We start from the raw sequence: 27,806 nt of genomic DNA on the forward strand, positions 1-27,806 counted from the left end.
CTTAGTTCTGGGATACATTTTACATAGAAATGAATGGCTGGGGCACCTGGGTGGCTCAGCCCATCAAATGTCCAACTCTTGATTTCAGCTCATTATTGCTTAATGAGTGTAAAGTTTCAGTTTTACAACCATGAGATCAAGCTCTACATCGGGCTTGCACTCAGTGCAGTCTGCTTGTCCCTCTTCCTCTGCTCACCACCCTCATGCACACACTCTCTAAAATAAATAAAATCTTAAAAAAAGAAAAAGAAATGGATGGCTAATATAGTCTCTTTTTATAAGCTATCTCAACTATTAACTTATTAAGGAGTAGCAGGATGAAAAAGTTTATTTGAAAAAAGAATACAAGAGGAAAAAAGTATTAAAAAAAACTGATACGTATAATCAGTGGAAAATAAACGGTGAGAGTATGCAAAATTAGACACAGAAATGGTTAATGGCCTAAAATATGACACCAAAGGTACAGGTAACAAAAGAAAAAATAGATAAATTGGGCTTCATGACAGTTTTAAATTTTTGTACAAAAGACACTATCCCCAGCGATGTCTGGAATGCTTAAGTGGAGGAACACGTGACTCTTGATCTCAAGGTCATGAGTTTGAGCCCCACAATGTGTATAGAGATCACTTAAATAAACGTTATTTATTTAGTTAGTCCTTGAAAAAGATTTTTTTTAAATAAAGTTAAAAAAAAAAAAGGACGTTATCCTCACTGCAAAAAAAGGCAACCCACAGAATGCGGAAATACTTGCCAATCACATATCTGATAACAGATTAATATCCAAAATATATAGAAAGTTTCTAAAATTCAACAACAAAAAATTAATCCAATTTAAGACTGGGTGAAGGACTTAAATAGACATTTCTCCAAAGAAGATGTATGAATAGCCAAAAATCACGTGAAATTACTAAGCATAAATCACCATCACTAAACATTAGGGAACTACGAATTAAAACTGCAATGAGATAACACCTTGCACCCTTTAGGATGGCAACTATGAAAAAATTAGAAAGTAAGTGTTGGTGAGGATGTAGAGAAATTGAAATCTTTGTGCACTGTTGGTGGGAATACAAAATGTGAAATCTTTGTGCACTGTTGGTGCGAATACAAAAATACTGTGAAAAACAGTATAGTGGTTCCTCAAAAACTTAAGAATACAGTTACCATATGACCCAGCAATTCCACTTCTTGGTATATACCCTAAAGAACTGAAAACAAGGTTGTAAACAGACATTTGTCCACTTACCTTCATTTCATTATTCACAGTAGCTAAAATGTGGAAGCAACTCAGGTATCCATTAATGGGTGAATAGATAAGCCAACACAGTGTGTGTGTGTGTGTATGTATATATATGTATATATACATATACATATATATACACACACACATCTCAATAGAATATATCATTCAGTTTAAAAGAGAAGGAAATTCTGATACATTCAACAATCTTGAGGACATTATAAGTGAAATAAGCCACCCACAAAAAGACAAATACAAATATAGTATGATTCCACCTACGTCAGGTAGTTAGTCAAAATCATAGAGACAGAAAGTATAGTGGTGGGGCTGGGAGCAAGGGGAATGGGGAGTTATTGCTTAATGAGTGTAGAGTTTCAGTTTTACAAAATAAAGACCTATGGGCATGGATGGTAGAAGGGTTGCACAACAATGTCAATGTATTTATTACCACTGTACACTTAAAAACAGTTATGATGGTAAGTTTTGCATATTTTACCACAATAAAAAAAGAAAAAAGAAAACAAAAGGTATTAGTGTCCTACAGACAATAAAACTCTGACCTTTGGGATTATCTTCCCTAAAAGGACAGAAATTATAACTAAATAGTCTTCTGTGAGGGAGGAAGCAACCCAGAGTCTAGGTCCCAACTGATAGCAAATTTTGAGTCAAATATAGTTACCCTCCCTTGTAGTGCTGGGTGACCCTAGGCAGGCTTGCATTACACCATTCTATCATGAGACTTTAAACACATCAGTCTTCTTTTGCCTCACTGATAAAGATTTGATTCACAGTGCTGTGTTAGGTAAGACAGCAATGAAATCATCATTTTGGGGGCGCCTGGGCGGCTCAGTGGTTGAGCATCTATCTGCCTTTGGCTTAGGGGGTGATCCCGGACTCCCAGGATCGAGTCCCACATCAGGCTTCCTGCATGGAGCCTGCTTTGCCTTCTGCCTATATCTCTCCCTCTCTCTTTCTTTGTCTTTCATGAATAAATAAAATCTTAAAAAAAAACATTTTGTGAAACACTAGCAGTAATTCAGAGAATTGATTTGTTTCTCACTAATTCAACAAATATTTACTAAGTACCTACTGTAGCCAGCCCTGTTCTAGCTGTTGAGAATACTGCAGGGAAAAAAACAAAGAGAAAACTCCCATCACCCAGAGAACTTGGAGTCTACTGTGAACTCATGGTCAGTATAAAAAGATAGCTGTTGTCATAAAACCATGATGAGGTATCATCAGAAACCAGCCCATGAGCTCCCAGATCAAGACCTCCCACCTCCCACCCACTGTCCTGCTGAGATATGCATGAAGCATGACACTGGCTTGTGGGACACCCTTCTGAGAAAATGAGTTCATTCTTTGTTGCATGCAACATACCACCCTAATCCTATAGAAGGCAAGTAACAACAAATTATGGGAATAACTCAGCTTTTCTTCTTCTTAAAGAATATTACAATCATCAATGGGAAAATTAGAATAACCCTGGACATTATGGTACTTTCATATAGTTAGAAATGTTTTGGGGTACCTGGGTGGCTCAGTCAGGTAAGTGGCTGACTTATGGTTTAGGCTCAGGTCATGATTTTAAGGTTGTGAGGTTGAGCCCCATGCTGGACTCTGCACTCAGCAGGGAGTCTGCTTGAGATTCTCCCTCTCCTTCTACCCCTCTCCCTACCACCACCCCCTGCCTCTCTCAAATAAAAGTCTTTAAAAAAAAAGAAATGGTTAAAAATTTGGAAATAGGAACAGACAGGAAGTCTCAGCAAAGTATAATAATTTTAGTCATTTAATCTTTTTTTGCTTCTCATTTAATCTTTTTTTTTAAATTTATGATAGTCACAGAGAGAGAGAGAGAGAGAGGCAGAGACATAGGCAGAGGGAGAAGCAGGCTCCATGCACCGGGAGCCCAATGTGGGATTCGATCCCGGGTCTCCAGGATCACACCCTGGGCCAAAGGCAGGCGCCAAACCGCTGCGCCACCCAGGGATCCCCTTCTCATTTAATCTTAATGCTATTGTCAATCAGCTGTTCACCTGCTGTAGAAGGGGAATGGCTATGGATTTAACTCCCCAGGTCAAATGAGGCTGATCATGCTTGACCTTTATCACAGACTTGCGTTACCCATTTCTATTAAAGAGAATAATGCAAGTGTGTAGTGCTAGTAAATGTCAACAATGTCAGTGCACAAGAACTCAATCAGGAAGCTCCTGTAAGGCAAATTTGTCAGAATCTTTCACCCTTAAAGTGTGCAGGATAACCTAGTGTAGTCAACCCTGTGGTGTTCACATAGATCCCCTTGCCCTTGTCAGAGTCAATGCACCCATCCTCCAGCCACTGAGGACTCACAGCTGATTCCCCATGGGGCATGACCCTCAAGACACAAGGGGCTACCGCTCAGGAGGCTACACCTTCCCAGAACAATGACTGGCTGATGCAGGTACACAAACTGTGAATTCAGCCACAAGTGTAGATATCCCAGGAAAGAAGAGAAGGTGGGAAATGGGCACACAGATGGCCTCAGTGCAATCTGTAATTTTAATTCTTAAAAACAAAAAGATCTTGGGGATCCCTGGGTGGCGTAGCGGTTTGGCGCCTGCATTTGGCCCAGGGCGCCATCCTGGAGACCCGGGATCGAGTCCCACATCGGGCTCCTGGTGCATGGAGCCTGCTTCTCCCTCTGCCTGTGTCTCTGCCTCTCTCTCTCTCTCTGTGACTATCATAAATAAATAAAAATTAAAAAAAAAAGATCTAAAGCAAATGTGGCATAATGTTAAGATTTGATAAAGCCTTACAGTGTATATTAACTAAGTGGAATTTATGTATTTTTTTAAAGATTTTATTTATTTATGAGAGGCACAGAGAGAGAGGCAGAGACACAGGTAGAGGGAGAAGCAGGCTCCATGCAGGGAGCCTGACATGCGACTCGATCCTGGATCCCAGGATCAGGCCCTGAGCCAAAGGCAGATGCTCAACCACTGAGCCACCCAGATGCCCCCTAAGTGAAATTTAAGTTTTAAAAAAAATTTAAGGATTTGATAAAACCAGATATTAATACATAAACATTCTTGGAGTGCCTGGGTGGCTCAGTTGGTTAAGCATCTGCGTTCGGCTCAGGTCATGATCTCAGGGTCCTGAGATTGAGTCCCACATCTGACTCCCTGTTCAGCAGAGAGCCTGTTTCTCCTTCTGCCCCTCCCCCTGCTCATGCTCTCTCTCTCAAATAAATTCTTTTAAAAATATAAAGATTCTTTATATTATTTGCTTATTTTTGCCTATATATTTGAAATAGATCATAATTTTTAAAAAATGAATATAGGACTAAATGGGCATGCATCTTTGTGCTTAATTCCTTTTCCTGCCTGTTGGCAGGATACAGATCAGGGAAACTGTGTTTACTGAGCACCCCTACAAGCCGGGCACTGTGCTAGGTACTTTCCACACACTGAAATAGGAATTACTGACATGTTAGGCAGGACTTTATTCTTTTCCAAGGCTCTCTCTTAAGACTTTACATTAGTACCAGATTTCATTCTAGTATCAAACTTGTAGCCTTCTTCCAACTTAAACCTATTTCCTCAATGTTCAAACCAAGCTAAAGCCTTTTCTGAATGCTGAGAATGTAAATTTAAAGTACTCCTTCCCAAGCTTACCTGAGCTCCCTAAGATGCACATGATCTGCCCACTCTCGACATACAAGGAGACATCTTTGAGGATCTGCCTGTCCCACTGCTGCCGGCAAGATGTGAAGTCCCACCAGGGCCCAACTCGGTGGCTTTAAAAGAAAGGGAGTATGGGGTTCAAGAAGGGGCCAGACCCTTGCCCCCCAGCACTAATTCCAGCTGTCTCTGGACAGGTTCCTAAATATGCCTGGAGCTCAGTATCCTTCTCTGTAGACACAGGCAGGTAGTGACCAAGAAAGGTCATCTATGTAAAACCCCTGCCCAAGAGCTGCTCTGAATGCCGGCTCTTTGGCCGTGTAGGAAATAAAATAAGCAGGAAGCTATTTATTCCTCCTGTTGACCCTGCGTTCCTTCACCAGGCTTCATTACACTTTGTGTTGTAGGCACTCCCCAACCCAAGCCCTCTCCATCTCCATGGCACAGGCTTCAGGGGGACAGCCCTCTCCATCTCCATGGAATAGGCTTCAGGGGGCAGGAACGACACAACACACCAGGAAGGGATTAAGGGGGCACAAAGTTGGGGCACAAAGCAGATCACAGCTGCCTCACTGTCGGTTTCCAGGTCTTCATGGGCAAAAGGGGGGCCATTTGCCATTGCAAATGGCTTTGTAGCCCAAAGCCTACACACATGGCCCTCATTAGTGAGGAAAGCCAGCAGAGGCTCACTCACCAAGAACCATGACCACAACTCAAAGCCCAGCTTCAAGCTCCCAGTAGACAAAAGAGGCACGGCCTTACCTGACACTGTAGGAGACATGGAGAATGCCCAGGCTGTGTCGAGGCTTTGAAACAGCTGCAGGAACATCCTCTGGGGAACTCTGGGGGCCTCTGCTTACTTGGATCCACGAGGACTCCACAGGGGCCAAAGATGGGAATTCACTCATGGCCAAGAGACAGCAGAGACAGGTGAATTTTTGGGCGCCCTGACTCTCCCTTGAGGAGCCTCAGTAGAGCCAGCAGCACACTGCCCTGCCTACTCTTCACCGGGCCCTGCAGTCCCTCCCCAGACGTTACCAGCAGCGGGACTGGGGTTTGGCTACAGATGCCATTATCTGATGTACCTTTGCCCAGAGCATGTGTACTATCTCAGCAGTGGGCAGAACACAGCCTGTGTTTGTAGGAGGGCTTGCCTGAGAATGCTGGGAGAGAGGCACGGTGAACTAGGGCCAGAGATTGATTGCCCAGCCCTGAGAGAGACCAAACACTGGTGCTGTCTGGTAGCAGCTAAGGTGGAAAGGAAGCTGCAGCAAAGCGGCACAGACACTGCTGGGCCTCATGGCTGAGGCCTCAGAGGAGAGAGGGTTCCGGAACAGGGCTGCGCCCCAGGATGCCTCCGTGAGTGATGGGCAGTCACTTCAGTCATGGGGGGTGGGAGCAAATGGGACTTCCCCCACCCTCCCCCCGGGGAACTTTCTGTTTTAGCTCATCACCAGGATCACAAGCAGAGGGAGAATATGGCAGCAGAACTCTTTCCTGGGCATCAAAGGGCTGAGGACAAGGGATATTCAGGGAAGAGGGTGGGTAGGGGCCTCTGAAGTCACGTCCTGCACAGGGAAATGACATTCCTATTTGTGACTTGGGCTGATATAGCTTTTTCTCAATGAGACTCCAAAGCAGAAATGTGTTCATATATACAGGAGGCTCTGTAGTTTCTCCTTCATCTGTGAGTCAGTCAAACTCAGGATCTCAGACACAGAAAAATGAGATAGGATGGCAGGAAACTTTTATAGGAACATCAGAATAGAATTTATGCTCAGCAGGTAGACACAAGACCCGAGAGAGAGCTGGAAGGGACAGAGAGCAGCCAGAGGGCTGAGAGGCTGGGGCACAAGTTCTCTACTCTTATCTCAAATGAGAAATGTTTACTTGAGAAATGGCCTTTAGCTAAAATGCAGGTGTGGGTGGGATTTGAAGCAGGCGGCTAATGTGAAAGACAGAAAGGAAGCTGAGCCTACCACCTCACCCTGGTATACCTTACTGACTTTGCCTGTTGTGGGTAAGAAGGAGAGAAAGACAAGAAGGACTGAGGACTCCACACCCAACAGGGAAGGCCACAGGCCACCTAGTCTGGCCCTGAGTTGCTAGGACATGACTTCAGCCTGGCCCATTCCTAATCTATTCTGCAGCCATGACAAATAGCCAGTTCTGATTTGGGAATACAGGCAGTCTTTGCCAAGAAATGATTCCTAGGAGCTGTGACTGCAGTGCTCATAGCCTGATCAGGATATAAAATCAGTGGTGGCTTTGGGGACACTTTCTACCTAAAAGGTCTGACAATTCAGCCACCACAGCAGGCGATGCAAATTGCCCAAATCCAACATCCAGGAATGCCTGCTATTTCCAATTTCCTCTTCTCCAATCCTGTTACTCAAGCTTCCAAGTGACAATCTTCCCTCAACTTTTAAGGAACCTGGAACAAGAAAACAAGGGCTACATATCTTATGTCTAGATGTTTTAAAGTTATCAAGCTAAAAACTGTTAAAAGATTTTTTTTTTTTATTTTGACATAACTTCCTCACAACCTAAAAGGCCAGGTATAAATTTAGAAATCCTAGGACCTTTTGGAGCAGTGGTTAGAATGGGGTGGCACAGGGGAACCGGCTTCCAGCCCAAGATACAGCTTGCCCCCTTCTCTGCCCAATCCTGGCCCCACATGTGACTCACACACTCCTAGGTGGTCATGCCATCCACCCTCCCCACATTCAATTCAAACTCCACAGACAAATGCCCTCTGGCCTGGGGTGCCTGGAGTGTCAAAAGTGCCCTTGGCCCAGACTCCTCAGTCCACAGGGAAAAGCACAGCCAGAGGAAGACACATGGGGGCCCGGTCCTCAGGGCCAAGATGTGTGAGATCAGTCTGACCATTTTAGTAAAGGCCCAGGCTCATCCCTTCAGCCAGGAACAAACCTGGCATGTTTCTGCCTGGCATGTTTCTGTGGCACAGTCCTCAGCACATCACTACTCACAATGGCATGAATTCCTCATTTAGAATAAGGAACTTAGGCTCTGTGCTGAGTTCCCTTCTCATCCATGCTTATGACTCAGGAATTTGATCAGAAGTTAATACAAGGAGAAATTACAATGTAGCCCAGCAGAAGCCGAGCAGGTTACCTACAAAAAAAAAAAAAAAAAAAAAACTGCTTTTGCTTTTTTGGGCGTCACCTGTCAGAAATTCAAGTGAATTTCTGTATGACTGACAGTCATACTGATTAAGATGTCAGCTGAATAGATATTTAAGTATTTGAAAAATACAGAGAATTTGTCAAAACCATCTGGGAGCCAAAAAATATCTCAAAATGGAATAGAGACCATCCTCAACCCAGCAATAAATGCTCTTCCTCTGAAGGTCACACTGCCTGTGCAGTTCCAGGAAGGTACAGTCCCTAGATGGTGGTTAAGGTCCCTGGCTGGCCTGCATCTACCTACTTAGCCTAGGGGGAGAGGTACTGCCCACCTACCCCTCAAGAGCAGAGAGCACCTTTCTCCTTTGATCTGTCTTCCCATTCCAACACCCCTTTCCCCAGGGCCCCAGCACCCTCCACCTTTTCAAAGCACTTATATGGAAAGTGGAACCCACTTGGGCATAAAGTCACCTGCACCTAATACTCCAGACCCTAAAACATCTGACCTCCTTTTCTTTCTTTTTCTTTTTCTTATTGGAGTTCAGTTTGCCAACATATATCACCCAGTGCTCATCCCATCAAGTGTCCCCCTCAGTGCCTGTCACCCAGTCACCCCAACCCCCCGCCCACCTCCCTTTCCACTACCCCTTGTTCGTTTCCCAGAGTTAGGAGTCTCTCATGTTCTGTCATCCTCACTGATATTTTCACTCATTTTATCTCCTTTCCCCTTTATTCCCTTTCACTATGTTTTATATTCCCCAAATGAATGAGACCATATAATGTTTGTCCTTCTGCGATTGACTAATTTCAGTCAGCACAATACCCTCCAGTTCCATCCATGTTGAAGCAAATGGTTGACCTCCTTTTCTTAAGCACCCCACCTGAAATCTAACTTGGGTAGCCTTTGGCTAGGTGTTTGTTCACAGAACCAATTTCTGAAATAATTTGTATCTTACACCAATTGACTTCATATCCCTCCTACAGATATTTACTTTTTTATAAGCAAACAAATAAGATGCATGTTAGCCCAAATGAGTCTCCCTGCTAAAATTTGATAGTTTAACAGAATCAAATGGAAAAACTAGGGATGCCTGGGTGGCTCAGTCAGTTAAGTGCCTGCCTTTGGCTCAAGTCATGATCCTAAGGTCCTGAAATTGAGCCCTGAGTCAGGCTCCTTCTTCAGTGGGGAGGCTGCTTCTTTCTCACTCTCCCTCTGCCTGCCTCTCTCTCCCTCTGCTTATGCTCACAAATAAAATCTTAAAAGGGGGGGGGGACTTGCCATGTGAATGCTGGTGGAAGAAGTGGTGAGTGAGGGTCAGGTGCAGGGCTGACCTGCCTGGAATACAGCTGCCCTGGACCTCCCTCAGGAGAGATCTCCATCTCCATTTCTGAGAGCACAGACCTTGCACCTTCCTCCATCTCCACAGCCACCTCCTGCCTTGGAGGCATTGGTAGGTAAGGGGTGAGGTGGGAGTAGTAGTATTCTAGAGTTCTACTCATGGGCTTGCTCTCTCACTTAGAAAACATATTTTGAAATATTTCAGACATATCAGTTTATAGAGCAGTGAACTCTCATGTACCCACCACTAATTACCAAGAACTCTGAAGCTTGATCCCCTAGCCTTCCCCTGTGCCCTTCTCTCTTGTATTCCTCTCTGTTCCCCAGAGATAGCCCTTCTGCTAAATTAAATGTTCATCTTTCCTAGTTTTTTTTTTTTTGTATAATTTAGGATCTTTATGGTAATACTTCTAACATTAGACAAGATAAGTAGCTACAGTCTGTTTCCATACTGCCCTGGAACTCTGGGGACTACTTGCTCATAGCTGCTGCTGTGGACTATCACCTGTATTGCTCTCCCTCCACTTCCACTGGGCTTGAATATCCTTTCCAAGGACCTCTGAACTCCACCACTTCAGGGAAGTTTGACAGAGACTTTTGGGTGTTATTTTCACATAAGTCATAAGTCATTTTATTTTCACGTAAAGCACAGATAGGGACTGTGTACAAAGTGTAAATATACCCTGCATGGAAGCTTGAGGTCAGTGTGCCTCTACACCTGGCCTGTTTTGCTCCATCCTAACCACCTGTCCCATTCATTAAAACCTAAGCTTTTTTGCATGGTGACAGATGGTAACTACACGTATTGTACTGACCACTTTACAGTGTACACAAATATTGAATTGTTCTGTTGTATACCTGAAACTTATACGTTATATACCAATTTTACCTCAATAAAAAAAAAAAATCTCAGCTTCTCAGAGACCATTTTTGTCACATCCCAAACTCCAAGCCCGAAGCATGATGTGGGCTCCCCGTAAGTACAGGATGCTTCTTGCTTGCTTGCTTGCTGGCTTGAGGAACACATCAGTGTGAGAATGGCAGCTCTGAGGAAAAGATTGGAGTCAACTGGAACTGTTAATAAATACACTTTTTCCTGCACTAAAAAACAAAAGAAAAAATTTTTTTTCTTGCATTAAAAAATGGAAAACTTACTGAACATGTTCTTCTTTTGGGAGGCCTCAATGATTTAAATGATTAAACTGATAGAATAGAAGGAATTGAGATCTGCTGATGGCTAATAACAAAGGTATCAGTTGATACCATGAAATACTGATTTGATGTACAAATATACCATCCCTCCAACAATAGCAACGAGATGATAATGATGACCATGATGATAATGGGGACTTTCTCTGAAATCTCCCAGTAGCATTTTGAATGGGTTTGTTGTGCAAAACTCAGTAGAATAATAGGCAGCTTTTCCAAGGATGATGTTGGAATTCCAAACATTGAGCATTAGCTTTTTGATAGCTATTTCCTCTCACATGCCAGGTAGGTGAAGTCTGTTTGGCATTAGGAGATAGTAAGCCAGAGGCAGGGAAGAAAAAATTAAGGCCAACTCCCACTCAGGTCTCCCCAGAGCAAAGAAGTTCACAAAGCTCTCTCTCCAGTCCAGAGTCTGGGTCTCACCTACCATAGGCTGCCTGAACAGGCTCCACCAACCTGCAATTGAGTTCTCTGGAGTCAAGAGCTGTGCTGGAGGGAAGCTCCAAAGCTCCCTCTGCAGGGAAGGAAAGATTTGCCCTCACTGATCCTATTTTCTCAGAGCTCTTGGGCTCTATCTGCCCAAATGTCTTGTCTTGCCAATTCTGGATCTCAACCAAACTAGCTGCTTCTCTCACTTCTTTGGTCTTCTTCCTGTTTTCTCCTAAGTTCTTGGTAGCTTTTGAAGGAGGCCCTCACCTGTCATGTCTGCCAACAGGGCCTCCAGGACAGCTTGTTCTCCTCCGAGAGTGACAACAGCCTATACTTCACATACGGTGGCCAGTCCAACACCTTGGAGGTCCGAGATCTCAGCTACCAGGTAGAAGCACATCTGAGGGCAAGGTGGGAGGAGTGGGCAGGGAAGGCCTAATGATATCCCAAGTGGAAGGTAAGGGGTGAACCCACCCTGGGGGCCCTCTGCCCCAAGTACAAAGGTCCAGGCCATGTTGATGCTTCACGCGTTGAGGGAAAGTACAAGACTCCCCTTAACTACAAATACTGTAGCTGGAGACTGACAGGCTTAAGAGAATGAGAACTTTGTTAAAATAGAAAACAAATTATGTAAACCTATGGAGAAAAAAAACTCTCAAACTTTTTTTTTAACTTCAGAAATAACTTTAGACTTTTGAGAAAGGTATAAAAATAGTACAAGTTTCCATATACCCTTTGTCCAACTTCCTCTAATGTTAACATCATGTATACTGGGGCAGCCCGGGTGGCTCAGCTTTGGTGCCGCCTTCAGCCCAGGATGTGATCCTGGAGACCCGGGATGGAGTCCCACATTGGGCTCCCTGCATGGAGCCTGCTTCTCCCTCTGCCTGTGTCTCTGCCCCTCTCTCTCTCTGTGTGTGTTTCTCATGAATAGATAAATAAAATCTTTAAAACAAACAAACAGGGATCCATGGGTGGATCAGCAGTTCAGCACCTGCCTTTGGCCCAGGGTGTGACCCTGGGGTCCCGGGATCGAGTCTCGCATCAGGCTCCCTGCATGGAGCCTGCTTCTCCCTCTGCCTGTGTCTCTGCTTTCTCATGAATAAATAAATAAAAATCTTAAAAAAAAAATCTTGTATACCCAGAGCAAAACCATCCAAAATTAAGAAATTAACAATGTCATGGCACCATTCACTAAATTACAGACTTCTTTCAGGTTTCAGTAGTTCTGTGTTTTGTTATTTGTTTTCAAAACATGCTACGCCTGGAACTAAAACATCCAAAGTGCAAGGACCACTGCCTTTTCAGAGGCTTTCAGGGACCCCTTGGTAAGATTCAAAACTTCCATGTCCCAGACCCTTGTGGGGGCAGACCCCAGGTGATCCAGATAGAACATGCTGAGGGCTGCAATGGTGAACCCCAGAGGCCCAACCCTGGCTTCCTGTAAATGTGAGTTAGGACAAGCTAATGAGGCACTCCATAATCTTCTCTGCTTGTCATTTGTTAGCTGTGTGACCTTGAAAAAGATTTACACAATACCTTATACATAGTAAACACGTAAAAACATTTTTAGTAAATTACTATTGTTAAGTGAAGACATTGTTTTGCTTTGTTATATTTTCTTTTCTGTTCTATTGTACATGCTTCCCATGTCTTCACTTCAAACTTGGAAGTGGCAGCTTCAGGTTCTCAGCATCGTGGGGAACCTATGTAGGGGCCCCTCAGTCCTGTTGTGTACCAGCAGGAGGATGTCTGCTGTACAGAGGTGAACAGAAGTTGCTGAAACCCTATGATCACTCAGCTCTCTGAGGAATCTTCCAATGACTCCCCACAGGTGGACATGGATTCCCAGGTGCCTTGGTTTAAGAAGCTAGCTCAGTTCAAGATGCCTTGGACATCTCACAAGGATTCTCGTGAGCTGGGCATTCAAAACCTGAGCTTCAAAGTGAGGAGTGGACAGATGCTGGCCATCATTGGGAGCTCAGGTACCACTAAGGGTAAACAGTGAGACATTGAGTTCCATCTCTCCTGGAAAGCAGAATGATCCCTCAGACAGAGGGATGCTTCTCACAGAACCCTTTGCTGATAAGTAGAATAGCACAGCAGAGTGGGCGAGAGCACAGGATCTGGGTCAGGCAGACCTGGGTTCAAATCCCAAAACCTCCATTTACTAGTTCTCAGGTAGTCACCATCATAATGAATTACAGCAGGGCTTAGTTAATACCTATATTGAGACAAGGTAATAACCTTTACAAGATCATAAGGCAGCTTCAAAATTGAGTGTTCTTCTTGGGGGAGGGGAGGGATTCCTCTACCACCAGGGACTTTCATTCATTTTTGCCCCAGGATCCAATAGGCACAGCCCTCTCCACAGCTCCCACTTCTTAGAGAGCCCCTCGTCTTAGTGCAGCCTTCAACCACCTGCAAAGATCCAGATTCTTGGAGTGCTTCAGAGTCACTAAACTATATAAGCCAAACTTAAAATTATACGATGCCAGAGGTGAAAGGGGACTTGGAAGAACAAAATTTACCTTCTCCAATGTATTCTTTCTTTTTCCTTACCAGTTTGGAAGCCTCTTTAAAGGAGAGCTTTTAAATTATCAGTATTTTAAGTAATCAATATTTCTAGAGTGTCCTCCTGCCTCCCCTCAATACATGCACACCTTCAATTGACAGACGGGGAAACTAAAGTCTAGAGAAAGTGAGTGATTCACTTAAGGACATATATTTAATGCAGAGCTAGATCTAGAACTTTAGTCTTCTGATCCTCAGATCAGGGCGTTTCTCTCTCACATGGTATTAGAATGCTTTATACCTTTTAATTAATCATTTCCAGAAGTAGAGATTACTGAACTTTTGAACATCTCCAAATTTTTAGTCTTCGGACAGGGAAATTCCATTTATTGTCTAACCAAAGAGCAAATGAGATAATGTGTGTCAATGCACTTTGTAACTTAAATAACACCCACAGGTCAAGTTCTGCCCGCTTTTGACCCTGCCTCTGCAATTCTGATCTACACAAGAAAACAGGAGACATTCATAGGCCAACTCTGTAACTCCTCTTGGCTTTTCTTGTTATATCTGCTTTTTCTTCATGAGCTGAGAATCTGAGGGATATGTGGACCCTGTGGAGGCACTTCCACAAAGTCTTAGAGTCACCACAATGAATACTTGCTACACATGACCCTACATTAGTATTCCTGAGGGAAGTGAAGTCCAGAGACACTGAGCAGTCTCCAGGACTTCTGACTCTAGGTTCAATGTTATTTAGCTTCAGGTTTACTAGGCTGAAATTATTTAAATGATTTCTTTTTAACATTTATTTATTTCAGAGAGAGAGAGAGAAGAGGGTGTGAGCGAAGGGAGTGGGAAGATCCTCAAGAAAACTCCCCACTGAGCATAGAGCCTACTACCATGGGGGTCAATCCCAGGACCCTGAGATCATGACCTGAGCCGAAATCAAGAGTCCACTGCTTAACGGACTGAGCTACCTAGATGCCCCTAAATAATTTCTTAGAAAGATTTATCAGGGACACCTGGGTGGCTCAGTGGTTGAGCGTCTGCCTTCATGCCCTGGCATGATTCCAGGGTCCTGGGATCGAGTCCTATAGGGAGCCTGTTTCTCCCTCTGCCTCTGTGTGTGTCACTCATGAAAAAATAAATAAAATCTTTAAAAATATATTTTTTAAAAAAGGAAGATTTGTCAATTATGCTTCCTGTGGCTTTTACTCTACTTAACAAAGAATGAAACAAAGAATAAATGAACGTTCATAATTTATAAAATATAAATTAAAACAGCACCACTTTGGCTACTTCTGTAGAATCAGTAGTAGTGACAAAGGTGTTTTCCAATGAAAGCATTTGCTGAATTGGAGACTCCTGCCATTTTATAAGGCTCTTGAATGTGCTTGAGTTTTCTCCTGGCTCACCTGGCTCATAGAAAGTGTTGCCAGTTGCACTACTTAGTCTCCACTGAAAAAGCCACCCATAACTCTCATAAAGTGTTGTTTAGGAATTGTAGCCTTCCCACTTGATTGGGAATCCAACTGTACCTATGAATGTTGACAAAGTCCCCAGCTATCTCAGAGCCTGGATCTGATGATCTGAGGCTGGGTAGGGAACAGGACCAGAGCCCTTCCCTCTGCTTCTTTCCCAGCTGGTTTGCTCCACTTTCATTCTCAGGAACCTTGAATAAGGTGTACCTGGGAGGCAACAGGCAGGTCCCTTTCCACTGTGAGAGGTTCTGGGCTTCTTGAGTTTTGTTTTTTGCACTAGAGGCATGGGGCTTCTTGCAGGAAGCATGTGTGTATGGAAAGGAGGGGTGGTTACATTTGAGTACTGGCACTTTCCTTATTTGAAAACAAGTTGCAAAATTTGCTTTCTGAAAGAAATTGAAGAAACCAGACTCTTACTTGGGGGAACTGGACAGATCCTCATCCCTAGCTGTTTGTAAGGTGTTCTCACAGCTGCAGCCCAATTGGCATTCACAGCTTAAATGGCTGTCAAAAAGTCTCATCGAATGCTTCTGGAAACCTGATCCAATCTGACACTTTCCCAAATCGATAGCAATGGCTGTCACTCAGAGGTGGATGGTGTTAACTTATGGCAACAGATCACTTTTTCTAGAGACAGTAAAAAGTACCACTGATAAAAATAAGAGAAAGACAAGTGTAGTATATAATCATATACACATGTAGTATACACATATATACTGTGTTTAGTTTTTAAATTATGACATCTATTACTTCTCTATTTTTTTCCTCCTGATTTCTGAAAATTCCAGTTTTGCATTTTTAAAAAACACCCTGTGAGGTCAAGCCCCTCATGGGTCTCCTCGCTCAGCTGGCTGCTTGAGATTCTCTCCCTCTCCTTCTGCCACTCCTTTCTCGCCTTCTCTCTAAAAATAAATAAATATATTTTTTAAAACCCTATTAATTGGGTGGCTCAGTGGTTCAGCACTGCCTTCAGCTCAGGGAGTGATCCTGGAGTCCCTGGATCGAGTCCCACATCGCTCCCTGTGAGGAGCCTGCTTCTCCCTCCGCCTGTGTCTCTGCCTCTCTGTGTGTCTCTCATGAATGAATAAATAAAATCTTTTTAAAAAATTCAAAAACCCTATTAATTAAAAAAAAAAAACTATTACTTCTCCAAAATTAGTCCTTCCCATAACGCCAGCTTCTGAGCCAAACAAATGCTGCTGGCATATTTACCACCCAAAATAGTTAAGCTTCAGTGTACAATTAACACCAGGCTTGCTTGGGAGAGAAAGGGACTTACTAGAGGTGGAAGGGGGCATTTGCTCCAGGCACAGGCAGGGCCACGACCTCAGCCCTCTCCTGTCATGCAGCCTCTGGCTCACCGACTTGAACCCTCAGTGTCAACGTGCTTCTAGCTCCCCAACCGCGCTCAAGCTGGCTGTGGGTAAAAGGTCTAGAGCTGCAGGTGCTGGGTCCAAGAGCTGTGCCACTTTCCCTAGAGGCGGGTCACTTCTGCGAGGAGCGAGCAGGCTAGGGTGGCTGGAGAGTCGTGGGCTGCGGCGGCTTCCAGGCTGGGCCTCGCAGCTCTGCTTGCAGGACGTCTCTGGTGGCTTCGCAGGCTGTGGGAGAGCCTCTTTGCTGGACGTGATCACCGGGAGGGACCATGGCGGCAAAATTAAGTCAGGCCAAATCTGGATCAACGGGAAGCCCAGCTCGCCTCAGGTGGTGAGGAAGTATGTGGCCCACGTGCGCCAGCACGACCAGCTGCTCCCCAACCTAACCGTCCGCGAGACCCTGGCTTTTGTTGCCCAGCTGCGCCTGCCCAGAACCTTCTCCCAGGCTCAGCGTGACAAAAGGGTAACTCCCTGACCCTGGGGACCCCAAGAAGCCAGGCCACCCTTCCCCGCCGTGCCGCGGCGCCCAGCCCACCATCCTTCCCGCCCCACACTCGGCCTTACCCTCAGGCCGCCTTTAAACTCCGCAGCCCTCTGGAAGCCGCCGGGCCCCGGCCAGTCCCCTCCACCGCACAGGGCAAAATGCGTGAGGAGCGTCCAGCTGCTTTCCAGTCCCGCGCGTGGGCAGGCAGCCCCGCCGTCCTGTCCCCAAGTCGCAGTCACGTTCCCAACGTGGCGCCGGGCTCTGTGCGTGGGAGCCCGTCAGGGCACACGGACTGAACGTGGGAACACACACCTCGCGGGGCAGGGAAGGCGGCGGCGCGAGCCCGACGGGCAGCCGCTTCGCGCCCGGAGGCCAACACCGGCGCCAGGCGCGTGGCCGGAAGCCGGGCCCGTCCCCGGAAGCTAGGCCCGTCGCCGGAAGCCAGGCGCGTGGCCGGAAGCCAGGCGCGTGGCCAGGCGTGTAAACCCCAGCTCCCCTACCCCACCCCCCGCAGGTGGACGACGTGATCGCCGAGCTGCGCCTGCGCCAATGCGCCAACACGCGCGTGGGCAATGCGTACGTGCGGGGCGTGTCGGGGGGCGAGCGGCGCAGAGTCAGCATCGGGGTGCAGCTCCTGTGGAACCCAGGTGAGGCCGCGGGGCTGAGGGGAGGGGAGCTGCGTCGCCCACCTGGACGGACGCCGGGCGGCCTGAGTCCCCGCGGGCCGACCGGGCCTTTCTCTCCGCTGGGAAGGAATCCTCATTCTGGATGAGCCCACGTCGGGGCTTGACAGCTTCACAGCCCACAACCTGGTGAAAACCCTGTCCCGGCTGGCCAAAGGCAACCGGTTGGTGCTCGTCTCCCTCCACCAGCCTCGGTCGGACATCTTCAGGCTGTTTGATCTGGTCCTCCTGATGACGTCCGGCACCACCATCTACTTGGGGGCAGCCCAGCACATGGTGCAGTACTTCGCAGGCGTCGGCCACCCCTGCCCTCGCTACAGCAACCCCGCCGACTTCTACGGTGAGGCTGCAGGCAGCGCCCCCACCTGCCCAGCCCCGCGGGGGCCTGGTGGGGAGACTCAGGAGGGAAAGGCCCAGAGGCTTCCGGGGAGCAGGGCCTCGGAGGGAGCCAGGCAGAGCGGGCTGCAGCGCACGGGTCACTTTGCCAAGTATCAGATGCTGGAAACGGAGGGCCTGACGGAAGCAGCTTCTGACGTAGCCACCGTCCTGTGCACCATAGATGAGAAGCCTGTAAGAATTCCAGTAGCTGCAGGAGATAGAATCCAAGAGGGTTTGGATTAGTTTCTAGAGTTGTGGTCTTTATTCAGACTCGGTAGGGAAACCTAGGATACCTAAGGTCAGGAGGCCACTGGGAAATCTTAAAGCTGTGCCCTGGGGCCCCCATAGAGGCAGGGACCTGGAGGCACTGGGTGGTTGAGGGGGCCTCAGGGCACAGGGAGCTCAGGGCCATTTGGAGGTATTGGTCAACGAACCTCTAGATACGAAAATTTCTCCGTCAGCACCAGAGAGGCCTTCCTACATGGGGTTCTGAGTTCTCAGCATATACCCCGAGGGGAAGGTAAGCCAATTCCTTCATTCTTGGGGAGACAGTTGTCTTTACAGGTGTCTGGCCTGAAAGCGGATGCCTGGATCCTGAATGCTGTGGAGTGCTGTGGCTGCTTGCTGGCCAGGCCACACACCTTCACCAGTGCCAGGGGAAGCGGTAGTTATGGCTTATCCAGTACCTCACCTGGAGCCCCAGCCTTCCTTCCAAGATGGCTCAGTGTAGCAAGGGCCTCACCAATGACCATGACGACAGGGACCATGTCCTTGAGGGCGGACACTGGGCCCAAAGGCACCAAGCTCTCTCACCCTCACAGCCCTGCCAGGGTCATCTCTGTCCCTACAGATGAGAATACCAAATCTGAAGAGTTAAACTCCTTGCACAGAACTTGCAAGGCACAAAAGTAGGACTCCCAACCAGGGTATCTGGCTCCCTCCCTGACTCCTGGCCCTGGGCTTGCATCCTCCTCCTGGCATCCAACGTCCACCCCTCCTCCAGGAGGACAGGCCGCTCTCTACGGCCTGCCAATCCTTGCGGTATGCACTCACACTGTCTGAACCCACACAGAGGGTACCTTCAACCTGGCCACAGGGAGCAATAGGCAATAACCCCAGAGGGGGGTTTACCAGGAGGCAAATGTCCATAACAGACCTGAAAAAAACTTTTTCTTTATACTTTTAGCCTTTTTTTTTTTGGTGTGTTGGGGGGGTGGCTCTTGTCTACCACCTTCTAGTCTTCGGTACAGGACCTGCAGTCATCAGAGATTCTGGTGTCCTGAGCTGCAGCCCTGAACGCTGAGGAGACTTGTTGCATTCTATAAGACTCCTCCTAGACCTTATCCTGTCCTGGGACATGTCATGAAAATGACAAGAGAGAAGAGGCAGAGGTTAAGAGGAGGAATAGAGGGAGGTGAGCCACCTCTGGACTAGAGTAAAGCTGGGCTCAGGAGGGCCCTGGCTATGACTGGGTAGGTGTGCCTATGTGACATTGTGGGAGCCCCATGAGAGTAGAGCTGTGGCTGGGGCTGCCATATGTTCCCCACAAGTAACATGGAGGTGGGTGCAGAGCAGCCTGGTTCTCCAGCTGGTCATGGCAGCTCCCTCTTCTAGAGGGCAGTGACAACTCTACTTAGAATTGTCCAGGCACCGGCACCCTCCAGCCAAAACATTTTCCCCTTTGAGGGAGGCTGTTTGGGGAGCCAAATTACTAATCTACAGTGAGAACTAGAATTTCTGTGTGCCCAGACTGCCCAACCACCTCGCAGCCAGCCCACCTTCTCCCCGTGGGCAAGCATACCTGGAAGCTGAGTCCTCATCACAAGCTTCTTAAATGGCCTGAGTTGGAGTCAGGGCATAACTGTGCCATGACCTTGGGCTCCAAAAGGCCAATGCCTTCTGTTCTGTCCTAGACATGTCCCCATAATGAGACTGGATGTGGATGAGGGCTCACAGGGCTTCTGGTGTTAACCCTTCTCCTACAGCAGGCTTTCCTCTGAAGTGGATGTGGCCAGGCCCAGCAGGGAAAGCCAGCCCTAGGTGTTTCTCTGCTTCTCTCTGCTGTTCATGACTTCATGGTTCACTCTCAGAGGGTGGGGAGCATGTCCTGGAGCCCCTAAGAGCTGACCAGCATTGTGAACTGGCCTTGCATCAAGCTCCTCACCTGCAAGCAGGTGCAGAGACCATGGCCACCCATGGCCCCACATCCTCTCTCTACAGTGGACTTGACTAGCATTGACAGGCGAAGCAGAGAGCATGAAGTGGCCACCAGGGAGAAGGCTCAGTCCCTTGCGGCCTTGTTTCGAGAAAAAGTTCGTGGCTCCGATGACTTTCTGTGGAGAGCGGAAGAAAGGGAGCTGGATGAGGGTACTTGTCTGGAGAGGTAAGGCAGGTGAGGGTGGCTCTGGGTGCAGAACTCCTTGCAGAAGACCACCATCGCCACAACCCATGACACATCTGTTTCTTGACAGCCGGGCCCTCCCCCAGGACACCGACCAGCCTCCGACTCCCACTGAGCTGCCTGGCCCTGTGCAGCAGTTTACCATGCTGATCCGGTAAGTATCTGCCATTTCTTCCCCACCAGCCCTACCCCAGAAGTCTTTATTATATCAAATTAAGTCTTTTCTATCTAAAGTGAATTTGAAAGAGATAGCAAGAGGTAGACTCATTTTTAAAAAACTGGTGTCGCCAAGACTAGCACTAGCCCTCTGTGCAATACAGAACACTCTTGTTTTTATTCTTTAAACAAAATCAAAATGTCCTTATTGGCCAGATGATCGGAGAAATTACATAGGCTTGTGGAGAATTCAGATAATACAGGAGAAGCTTAAGTGGAAAGAGAAGATTTCTTGTCACACCAGCCCTCAAAGAAAACCAGACCCAAGTGTTTAGTGTGAGTCTTTCTAGGTATTCCCATGCACACAAGCATTTTAGGGCATAGATAAGATCATACTCTTAATATTGTTCTGTAACCATTTTTTTGGTTTTGGTCTCATATAGAATAGGCCTCTACCTCTCATCTGGGTAGGTCCTCCTCAGCATTGCAGTCTAGCCATAGCTGTTTTCCCTGCTAAGTGCATATTGATGGTCTGATTTTTTTTACAGGATTTTGCTATGACAAGTAATGCTGCAATAACTATCCTTGTATGTATGTCTTTATGTACTGAATTGGTTATTTCCTTAGGGTAATGTCTTTAAATAAAATTGCACACTGATACGTTGACAATAACGTGAATTATTTTTGTGTATCTATGAAACACATACTTTCATCAATGATCTCATTTGAGCCTCATCCTTGTGAGAGAGTAGTGCTAGTCCATTTTATAGATGAGAAAAATGAGACAGAGATTGACATTGTTAATGTCACAGGGCTGGTGTATGTTGTTCCCTTGGCACCTCTTTTGTTTTCTAAGTCGTCAGATTTTTAATGACTTCCGAGACCTGCCAACTCTCCTCATCCGTGGAGCAGAGGCCTGCCTGATGTCCTTGATCATTGGGTTCCTCTATTATGGCCATGGGACCATCAAGCTCTCCCTCATGGACACAGCTGCCCTCTTGTTCATGATTGGAGCTCTCATCCCTTTCAACGTGATCCTGGATGTCATTGCCAAATGTGAGTATGGCTTGCTCTCTGTAACTCACACTTGGAACAGCCAGAGGACCATGGGATACATCACCTTTCTGAGCTGGTCCAAAGCTGACCTCTGTTCCTCCAAACTTCTGGGGAGAATAGGTTTGCTGAATGGTTTCACCGTGATTGCAAAATAAAAGGTGATGATTGTTTTTAAAGTTTGTACATTAATATTAGTATGCAAATGAAAGATGATTACCCAGGAGTCTTAGGCATTCCTATTATAACAGGAATTATACTTGACAGCAATGCACAAGTCAGAGAATTACAAACGTCTATATTAGGATGGTTTAACTCTGCCTGCTTTTGAAAAATAGAAGACATTTAGGCAATATGACTATTTATAATTGTACTAAGACTCAAAAACAAACACTAAAAATTAATGTCATTTTCATTCTCCTTTTCTCCCTTTTGTTAGGTCACTCAGAGAGGGCAATGCTTTACTATGAACTAGAAGATGGACTGTACACTGCTGGTCCATATTTCTTTACCAAGGTGACTGGTCAGGGCTGAGAGCAAGTGACAAGGTGGGGGATGGGTAGACAAAGCCACACTGCATTGACAGAAGCTCCTGAGAAGTGTTTTGCTGAACCAGGGGACCGTGCATCATCTGTGGTTACAGATATCATATTTCCTAGGGGAGTTTCAGAGACTTGATATTTGAAAATATTTACCTAAAGACCAGGACTGTGGATGAGGAATGACACTTTCCTGGTCAGCAGAAACCAAAAAAAGAGAGAAAGAAAGACAGGAAGGAAGGAAAGAAAGAGGGAGGGAAGAAGGAAGGAAAGAAAGAAAGTGGGAAACATCCAGCATACTCACCTTTCAGATCTCATGACATCTCCAGGAAGCAGGTCAGCAGCTATTACTATACTTATTTCCAGGATGCAAAGTCTCAGAGAGGTTATGCAGCTGTCTCAAAGCCCCACACCTATTAGGTCTGGGCAGGCAGGGCGGGAACTAGAAACAAGAAAACAGATACCTTACTGCAGTTTTCACCCGGCTACACTGCCCCCCCCCCCGGGGGGGAAACTACTCTAACTGTCCCAGAGGGAGCACATGGCATCTGCAGGGAGAAACCAGCAAGGAGCTTATGTTCCAGGGTCCCACACCTACTGCCCTTCCTGCTGCAGGCTGATAATCAGTGGGAGGGAAGATTGGCATCACAGAGGATTACTTATCTTTAAACACTTAAAGAACAATGATAGTGAAGGCATTAGTTCCACATCCTTGCAAGGGCTATTCTTTGCAGATCCTAGGGGAGCTTCCAGAGCACTGTGTCTACATCATGATCTGTGGGATGCCTACCTACTGGCTGGCCAACCTGCGCCCAGGCCTTGAGCCCTTTCTGCTGCACCTTCTGCTGGTGTGGCTAGTGGTCTTCTACTGTAGGATCATGGCCCTGGGTGTTGCTGCTCTGCTCCCCACATTCCATACATCCTCCTTCTTTGGCAATGCTCTCTACAACTCCTTCTACCTCACCGGGGGCTTCATGATAAGCTTGGACAACCTGTGGACAGGTAAGTCCTGCTCCCCTCCTCTGGTCAAGCTTTTTAAGGCCTTCTGGGGCTGGATGAAGCCTGCTTTCACCTGGGGATGAGAATCCACGATTGATTGATTGATTGATTTTATTTATTGGGCGGCCCTGGGTGGTTTAGAGGTTTGGCGCCGCCTTCAGCCCGGGGCCTGATCCTGGAGTTTCTGGATCGAGTCCCACATCAGGCTCTCTGCTTGGATCCTGGAGACCCGGGATCGAATCCCACGTTGGGCTCCCGGTGCATGGGGCCTGCTTCTCCCTCTGCCTGTGTCTCTGCCCCCCCCCCCTCTCTCTCTCTGTGTGTGTCTCTCATTAATAAATAAATAAGCTCCATGCAGGGAGCCTGATGTGGGACCTGATCCCAGGACCCTGTGATCCCTGAGGCAAAGGCGGAGGCTCAACCGCTGAGCCATCCAAGTGTCCATAAAACTCACTATTTAGATCCAAGTTAAGCCTGGTTTTTCTGGGTCCTGCTTGTCAAAGAAATGAGTCCATGGGAGAATACAGATGGCAGGCACCTCCTTATAATCCCCTAGCTGATAACCTGGAGGTCACCCTTGACTTCCCTCACTCTCGACGTTCACCAGTGTGCCACATCAGTTCTGCTCCCTACATCTTTCTGAAATATCCCCCTTGCCTGATCCCTCAGGCCTTATTGTCTAGTCTTACACCACTGCAGTGGTCTATGTGAGCCTTGTCCTTCCACTTCTCTCTTGACCCTCGCCCATGAAGTGGTGCTTTGTAAGGTACAAATCCATGTCACTGCATTTTTGAAGCCCTCTGGGGTGGCTACTGCCCCCACCTCACTCTTCTGAAGTCCCCAACACATTCCATACACTCACCTCAGAGCCTGTTTGGCTGGCTCTTCTCTCTCCACCCCTGCCCCTGCTTCTATGGCTGCTCTCTTCTCCTTGGCCTTTCCTGACCAGCCCGGCTGGGCTTGTTCTTTTCTCCTGTTCCTGGCACTGTGATACTACCTTGGGGTCAGGGCACAGACTCAAATTGCGGCTGTACCTCCATGAAGCTGAGCATATGCTGAGACACACAATAAATTACTCTCTCAAATTGTTATTCATAAAACTTGGTGACCCCCGAGCCACCTGGCCCTTCCACTTCAGACCATGTCCCAGGGTTTCATTCTGGTCCTTTCACCCTCTCCCTGCCCCCTGACACCTCAGGGACCTTGCTTCCCTTGGATCAGAGTTACCAGGGCCCTGGTGTCCAGGAGTGTTTCCCAGTGGGCAGGTGATTAGCCTTTGTAAATAACATGGATCTCTCTGTCTTCAGTGCCCGCTTGGATTTCCAAAGTCTCCTTTCTCCGCTGGTGTTTTGAAGGGCTGATGCAGATTCAGTTTAAAGGGCACACTTACCACATGGTGGTCGGCAACTTCACCATCCCTATTCCAGGAGATGTAGTAAGTAGCTGAGGCCTCCAACTCTAAATAGATAACATTCATCTGAATGTTTTCTTACTGAGTTCACTGATGTCTGTATCCCCAGATCCTCACTTCCATGGGCCTGAACTCGCATCCACTCTACGCCATCTACTTAATCCTCATTGGCATCGGTGGTGGCTTCATGATCCTGTACTATGTGGCCCTAAGGTTCATCAAACAGAAATCATATCAAGACTGGTGATTCATGCCCAGGCTCCTGCCGGCTGGTGGGGACTTGAGAAGACTCTTCAACTGCACTCCTCTCCTTCCTCTCAAGGAGGCCCCCATCCCTGGTACCAGGAGGACAGCACAGGGAGCTCAGTGACACCAGCCCTCAATGTTGCAGTGGCGCAGTCTGGCCACAGGATGGCAGTAGAATAAAGACAGTAGAAAGGCATTTCTGATCACTGGCCAGAGTTTTGGGATTCCTGGGAAAGCGAAAACGGAACTTAGGGACACCTACGATGTTGCTAATTTATTTCCTTTTCATATATATTTATATAGGCACTCAGTGCAGGATGAGAGCAAGTTAGGTATGAATTGAGTAGGCTATGCAAGAACTCCTGGATCCAGAGGAAACAATATTGCCTAGCGAAATGTTTGGTCTCATCTTCTGGGACTCCCAAACTCTGTGTTAAGTCATTCTCAATACAGAAAATGACCTTAGACATACCAGTGAGATGCCATCCTTTCTTTTTGTGTGGGATTATGGGCTCCAAAAGCCAAATGGAACAATTAAAAATTTGTTGAACATCTGTATACCAAGTATAGCTCATAATGCTTTATTTATGTGGATGACGGTATATAATTCTCAACCCTTTGAGGTGGGTGGTATCCCAGGTAAAAATTCAGTAAGGTCACTAATATGTAAGGTCACATGTCTGTCATGTGGTGGAGTCATATGGGGGTCAGAAAACTTTGGAAGCCTTAGGAGTTGGAGGGCAAAAGGCAAGTCCTGAGCCACCGTACAGCTTGGAATTCCAGGAAGGCTCCAGAAGATGAAGATGGCTGTAGAGGCTGTTCTTGGCTCAGCCAGGCCTCTTGGAGTTGCATCTCACTGGCCCTCGCTGGGTCTAAGGACCAGCCTTGAACCTTTCACGGTGGCTAGGGTATGCGATAGGTCATCCCCAGGTTGCATGCTTCATTGCCTGAGCACTGAGGACCGTCAGGCCCAAAAATGGTACACAGGGGAGCAGATTATTCCCAAAGGAGCCACCAGAGTCTGGGACCAAAAAAGGAGAGAGGTGAGTGTTTGGGAGGCAAACAATAAATGTTCGTCTAAGGTTCCCTAGGCCTTTCCTGTTGCTTCAGACAGGCAATTAGGACCTTACCTGGGAGCTGGTTAGGCAGAGTCAGTCTCACACTCCACCCAATCACCTGAATCCAAATATGCATTTTTAGAAGATCCCTAGGTGATACGTGTACCTGAGTTTGAGCAGCAGTGCTCTAGCACACTGCCCTTTTACACACAGCCATGAAACTTAGGGTACTTCCGCTGCTGCATTGTAACATGGCATATTGTGACATGGTTACATTGCTACCATCCAAAGGGCAGGCCCAACTCAAGATTCAGTAATTGTTCTGACAAGGTCCTTCATAGCAAAAAGGATCAAGCAGATCTAGTTGTCCATTCTCTTTGATCTTCATTTTAGAACGGTCCTCAATTTTCCTTGACCTTTTTGACATTGACACTTAAAGATTTTGCAGAAAAGCTCTCAATTGGGTTTGGTATATTTTCATGATGGAACTCAGATCAGAAATTTAATGGGATATCACAGGGATTTCCTTTGGCAGACATGTCACAGAAGTGACACACCCTTCTCGCTGAATCCTGTTGGTGAAGATTGCAGTTTGTCCTGTACTGAAGGTGTGCACTCGGCTCCCTTGACACAAGGCATGTCTGCTGAGCCTCTCCACAACCGAGTCCCTTCTTTGGTAATTCATAAGCATTTTGTAGATAGTTGCTTTGAAACAATGTAAGTTACCTGTTGCTCATTAAGCTTCCATTTATTCATTTTTTAGTTTACACCAATATAAAATTGTAGTTTCCTGTTTTATTCAATGGGTATAACCCCTTAATATCATTATTAATTTTTATGTTCAAATCATCCCTGATTTGGCCCTGGGTGCCCATTCAAGTGGACCTCTGCATCTTTTGATCTGTCTCCATATTGTGTGAACACTGACAAAAAAGTGTTTCAGGCTCATCTTGTACTTTTCCACTCCTAGTCCTTAGAACCAGTGCTTAGAAAAGCAGACATTTCTTTAAAAAATCTTGGATTTTTTTTTTAAGTGAAAAATGGTATTTAGAAACCAAGATCTGAGTGATCAGTCTGCTCATTGCTACTGGGGCATCACTGCCCCCAGCCCCTCTCAGGAGACAAATTTGAGAATGCATACATATGTACACAGGTCTGCGTGTGTGTACATGTGCACATGCACACATATAAACACCTACCTTACCTGTGAGTTCACACGAATACATCCGATTCTCAAATTGCAGTACACCACAGAGTTGATTCTAATTTTCTTCCTTTCTGTATTTGTATCTCCCTTTTCCAATTGCAAGGAACCTGGATTCCAGTGGCCTTCATATTTTTTCATTTGGTTAATCCCCTGTATATAACCAACCTCCCATCTACACCACATTTTTTCTAGTATGTGGATACCCTTCTCACCCTGCTGGGGCTGTATCTCCTGTATCAAGCTGCCCCATAGTCTGCACAGATGCCTTCCTCATCCTGTTCCAGCGCATCCTGGCTTCTCCTCCCATAACCATACTGTGATTACCTAAAGGCTTTAGGCCTGTATGGAGAAGGGAGGAGGAAGAGGATGTTGGGCTTTTTTTTTTCATTAACTCCTCAGGGATTCCAACATGTAGTGAGGACAGCCACTGGGGTACATCATCTGAGTTTTGGCCAGTCTCCAGGGGCTTTAATGACTCAGTAGGCTCTGGTGTGCAGGACTGTGGGGAAAGGGGGCAAAGTGCCAAGGCTGGAGAATGGGAGAAATCCAGTAGCTGCCATTTCTTTTTTTGCTGGGGCATTCTGGTTCTCCACCCTAGTTGCCCACCCTGGACCCACCCCCAGAGATTCTGATTTCAGGGGTCTGTTTCTTGAAACAAGACCAAAAAAACAAACTTCCTCCAAGAGCATGCAAGTTGTCTATTCGGCCTCTCCCTGCACTGAAGGGAGAGATCTGCTTGTGAGTAATTATCAAGAGCAGGGGTTGCAGACTCTTCCTGTTAAGGGTCAGTTTTTCAGGCTT

At 46.7% G+C, this 27,806-nt stretch overlaps 2 protein-coding genes across 8 annotated transcripts in view; one reads left to right on the top strand and one right to left on the bottom strand.

Annotated features, from left to right (window-relative positions):
* The window catches only part of ABCG5 (ATP binding cassette subfamily G member 5), a 38,200-nt gene extending 32,280 nt beyond the window's left edge, over positions 1-5,920 (bottom strand). For all 6 annotated transcript variants that reach the window (XR_008664912.1, XR_008664915.1, XR_008664914.1 and 3 more), the window contains exons 1-2: positions 5,662-5,920; positions 4,894-5,015 (exon numbers count right to left, since the gene is read on the bottom strand). Coding sequence is in view for 1 of the 6 variants with exons in the window: in XM_055328924.1 (XP_055184899.1) it covers positions 4,894-5,015; positions 5,662-5,807 (268 nt within the window). In the remaining 5 variants the exon portion in view is untranslated. The remainder of the gene's footprint in view (positions 1-4,893; positions 5,016-5,661) is intronic.
* Positions 5,921-6,121: 201 nt separating this feature from the next.
* ABCG8 (ATP binding cassette subfamily G member 8) lies at positions 6,122-25,266 on the top strand. 2 transcript variants are annotated; one of them, XR_008664788.1, is made up of 14 exons: positions 6,122-6,258; positions 11,309-11,410; positions 12,857-13,007; positions 16,615-16,853; positions 17,389-17,521; positions 17,628-17,897; positions 20,156-20,318; positions 20,407-20,490; positions 21,349-21,548; positions 21,985-22,061; positions 22,819-23,086; positions 24,391-24,518; positions 24,604-24,791; positions 24,830-25,266. XR_008664788.1 is itself a non-coding variant. In XM_055327822.1 (13 exons), exons 1-13 carry the CDS (start codon positions 6,199-6,201, stop codon positions 24,739-24,741), a joined length of 2,013 nt encoding a protein of 670 aa, XP_055183797.1. In that variant the 5' UTR covers positions 6,122-6,198; the 3' UTR covers positions 24,742-25,266. The 2 variants fall into 2 exon arrangements, 1 of the variants encoding a protein (XP_055183797.1); XM_055327822.1 differs by having other exon boundaries at positions 24,604-25,266.
* The last annotated feature ends 2,540 nt before the right edge of the window (positions 25,267-27,806 follow it).

This window comes from Nyctereutes procyonoides, unplaced genomic scaffold (assembly GCF_905146905.1).
Source record: "Nyctereutes procyonoides isolate TBG_1078 unplaced genomic scaffold, NYPRO_anot_genome, whole genome shotgun sequence".
Classification (NCBI taxonomy): domain Eukaryota; kingdom Metazoa; phylum Chordata; class Mammalia; order Carnivora; family Canidae; genus Nyctereutes; species Nyctereutes procyonoides.

Coding starts and splice junctions, on each gene's coding strand:
- ABCG8 (XM_055327822.1), top strand. CDS start 6,199: ATGGCTGAGGCCTCAGAGGAGAGAGGGTTCCGGAACAGGGCTGCGCCC. Junction 6,259..11,308: donor CTGCGCCCCAGGATGCCTCC/GTGAGTGATGGG, acceptor GTCTGCCAACAG/GGCCTCCAGGACAGCTTGTT. Junction 17,522..17,627: donor GCAGCTCCTGTGGAACCCAG/GTGAGGCCGCGG, acceptor TCCGCTGGGAAG/GAATCCTCATTCTGGATGAG.